At 33.7% G+C, this 4091-nt stretch overlaps 1 protein-coding gene across 1 annotated transcript; it reads left to right on the top strand.

Annotated features, from left to right (window-relative positions):
• Positions 1–3316: 3316 nt before the first annotated feature.
• LOC109459964 (calcipressin-1) lies at positions 3317–3817 on the top strand. The gene has a single exon (XM_019754925.2). The coding sequence runs from the start codon at positions 3464–3466 to the stop codon at positions 3815–3817; it is 354 nt and encodes a 117-aa protein (XP_019610484.2). The 5' UTR covers positions 3317–3463.
• Positions 3818–4091: the final 274 nt, after the last annotated feature.

The following is a 4091-nucleotide window of genomic DNA, read 5'->3' as shown; positions in this document are numbered from 1 at the left end:
GAAAAATGGAATCGTGACGTATGTAACTTTTGAGACTGGTTTCTTCTAGTAAGCACAACTCCTGTGAGATTCGTCCAAATTGTTGGGTGTGTCAATAGTGTCCTTTCTTTTTTTTAATTATAGAGTAGTATTTTCTTGTTAAGATGTACCAAAGTTTACTAATTCATTCACCCATTCAAGAGTTATATGCTGTTTGGAGAAATTATGAATAAACCTAGAGTACAGACATAGCTGAGAGATTGCTGCTACTAACTTTGTGCCCCTTGTTGACCAAAATGCATGGCTCACAGTGGCATCTGAGAGAAAAGAGAATCCATATATTTACCTTTGCTAGTCAAATAATTTGAACAAAAAATATCGCTGGACTGATATTGCCTTGAGCAATCTGTAACCTGGAAAAGCCAAGCAGCCATTGAAGTAAAATGCATACTAAGGGAGCTGCCAATACTCGTGGCCTCAATCATCAGAAGGAAAGGCAGTTTTAGGCAAAGCATATAATTAATAATATGAGTTCTGTCCTAGATTAACTGTAGCATTATAGGTAAAAAAACCCCAAAAAAAAACACAAAAACACAAGAATATAACCTGGAAGAACTCAATTTTAAATATGATAGACCCACATATGACTTTGGTACTGGGGAAAGCAGTATAGCCTTCACTATTGGAAGAATCCCTGAGAAACTAGGAACACCTGTACCAAATAAAGTTGCAGACAAGGGCAGGGTGACGGACATGGCAAGTGACAGATTAGGAGAGTAGATACAGACACAGGAATTCTTAGAAATATTAAGTAAAAGGAACTCTAGGAAGGAAACTATACTTTTTAAGTAAGTAGGTGTGTGTATGTGTGTGTGCATGTCTGTGTGACTCAAAGCAAGTGTCATCTATACATTGAAAAGAATCTGAGCATATTTTATAATCACAGATTGGTGAGAAATATAAAGGCAAAAGTGTTTTTAACATTTATATGCCCTTAGGTCTTAGCATTCATTTTGACTTTGTACATATTCACTAAGCATTGGATACATTTAAAAAAGAAAAGCACTCTTACAATGGCAATCAACATAGGTCAAAATCAGATTTAGTTAAAAAATGTATATATACTTTATTTGGTAGGAGAGTACTCAATGTTGATTTTATATTCATTACATCTTATTATGTCCATCTCTTAATTCTTTTAATTTTATCTTTCATTATTAGAATTTAAAGGGTGACTTTGAAGCATATTAAACTTATTCATCTTTCAACATTTTTATAATATTATAATTTTCTGGTGCAATTTACATATTTTTGTCATGACAATAAACATAATGACCACCCTAGAGATATATAGATATGCTTTTCAATTAATATTTGTAAATGGATACATAAATTTGCCAACACTTTCTGTGAAATCACTTATCCACTCCAAAGATATACTTTCTTGTTCTGAGAGAAATCATCATGAAGTTGTAAGGCAAGCCAAATATGATAATTCTTGGTGATAAATATTTTCACAAAATGTATATGATATTTCATCTAAATATATGTTTCTCCATGACCAAAGTAATTTGCTGACATCTTAATATATAGAAACATTTAAATTTTTCCATATAACTAATATATTATTGGAAACAAAGAGTTCATCTTCTAGACTATCTTGTAGTCCAAGGAGAAAAAAAGTGATATATTTGAGTATGCATAAATAAAGGAATGAGGAATGTAGTGTCAGGAATATTGAAGGGTCCCTTTGTTCTGCCTGATCAAACTTCTTCATTTCTAATGAGATTATGCTTTCTCATTTTGGTGAAATTATTCTCCCATCACTGAAACTATTACACACATTTCAAATGGGTGTGGCTATATTCTTAAAGACTCAGTCTCCCTTAATTGATTATGCTCTAACTAAAAGCATTCCCTCAATTACTTAAATTAATACTAAGAAACCATTCCATCTTTGAAATTGGTATATGTAAAATTCAGATGATTTAGCTGGCCATTTTTACACATATTTGTGAATAGTTCACTTACAATGAAAACAAACAAAAAAAACACGTGGACAAAAGCAACAAGGTAAAAGGAGAGAGAATTCTGATGGCCTTTGATTCCCTGGTGTCATTTTTTCCCTGAAGAATAAATACCTGTCTCCCTGCTCTTCCCTGAGGTTTTTTTTTTAACCTTCCTTGGTTTACGTAAGAAACCCCAGCATTATTTCCAAATGAACAATACATATAAAACACTAGTTCAAATTTCACTTCTATATATGGAATCCAAAATAATATGGCTGTTATGCAAGTTCAAAAATCCCTATCTCAATTGTCTGTCATATCAATGGCATATGTATGTAATTACATACTTTTAATATTCATTCTATGAAAATATATTCTCCAGAATTTTGTTCACTTGAATACTCCAATGCTCTAAGTTACTGGGAGATGACTGAATTTTGTTAAACGAAGATAACAAAGATAACCTTTATACTCATACATTTATAAATGCTAACTTTTCCTAACATATGAACAATGTATAAAAATTATTCATCTTTTATATTTTCAATATATTTTATTTCTCCTGAGGAGGAGAAACAGAAACTACAACCAATGTCATATTTGAAAAATAATGTGAAGTTTAATTTTTTTACTTTAAATGATAAATCCCCCCCTAGCAATTGTTATTCATATTTGAACAACTTTTAAAAGTTGCAGCAAGCTATAATTTTCTTTTAAAATAAGATTGGATATGATATATAGATGATGTATTACAGAATTTTACACCTGAAATCTATGTAACTTTACTAACAATTGTCACCCAAATAAACTTTAATTTAAAAAAATAAATAAAAAATAAAATAAAATAAGACAATTTATTATGTAATATTAAGGCATTGTTTTAAAGAAGTCCATGGAATTAGAGTTATTCCAGTCTACATTACCTTACATCATTTGGTACAAATGGGATACTTTAACAAATATTCTGTCTTAAGTTCTAGAAAAAGGAAACATATGTCACACTTTACCACTTTCACAAGTGTTGCAGTGCTTAAGAGTTAGTGGTGTATCTGTGCTAGCTTGTTTGACCCACTGCAAAGCATTTTCAAACCAATGATCTGAAGAGTAACATATGTCAATATAAAATTGTTAGTTTCTTACTTAATTTAAAAGTGCATTTTTGTTGAAAATGAGAACATTTGAACTTAGAATATAAATGAAACATTATTTCTGATTTTTTGCTATTAAAACATTATTTGTGATTTTTTGCTATTAAATATCGGAGGAAGAAAGCAGAATCTCCTCAGAGGGGAAGGCTGGTTCCATCGTCTCTAAGAACTTAGGCCAAATTTGAATCCCTTTTTAGGACATACGACAAGGATATCACCTTTCAGTATTTTAATAGCTTCAAACGTGTCAGAATAAACTTCAGCAACCCCTTATCTGCTGCAGATGCCAGACTCCAGCTACATAAGACTGAATTTCTTGGAAAGGAAATGAAATTATATTTTGCTCAGACTCTGCACATAGGGAGTTCACACCTGGCTCTCCTAAATCCAGACAAGCAGTTTCTGATCTCTCCTCCCGCCTCTCCTCCCGTTGGTTGGAAACAAGTGGAAGACGCTACTCCTGCCATAAATTATGATCTTGTATACGCTATCTCCAAGCTAGGGCCAGGGGAAAAGAATGAATTACACGCGGCAACCGACACCATTCCCAGTGTGGTGGTCCACGTATGTGAGATTGATCAGGAGAACCAGGAAGAAGATGAGATGGAAAGAATGAAGAGACCCAAACCCAAAATTATCCAGACCAGAAGGCCGGAGTACACGCCCATCCACTTAAGCTGAGCTGGCACCTGAATGAAGAAGTATTCTACATCATATTCATGGGGAGGAATCTTTTACTGTGAAAGTGGCCGGCCATGACTTTGAAGTGGCAGCTGTGATCCGAGTGGTGGAAATTCCAGTTCACGTTGCTCAGAAGAGAATCAGGTTTTGCCTCCTCGTTCTAATACTGCACATCAGTCAATGTTTGTGGCCCCTGGAAATGTCCTGGGCCAATCAATGAGTTTGGGATGATCACACAAGGACATTAGGGGAGGTCTTGAGAAAACCGGTAACA

This window comes from Rhinolophus sinicus, linkage group LG01, assembly GCF_036562045.2.
Source record: "Rhinolophus sinicus isolate RSC01 linkage group LG01, ASM3656204v1, whole genome shotgun sequence".
NCBI classification, from domain to species: domain Eukaryota; kingdom Metazoa; phylum Chordata; class Mammalia; order Chiroptera; family Rhinolophidae; genus Rhinolophus; species Rhinolophus sinicus.
Note: the sequence above shows the minus strand (reverse complement) of the source record. Positions and strands in the feature narration are given on the sequence as shown.

Coding starts and splice junctions, on each gene's coding strand:
- LOC109459964 (XM_019754925.2), top strand. CDS start 3,464: ATGAAATTATATTTTGCTCAGACTCTGCACATAGGGAGTTCACACCTG.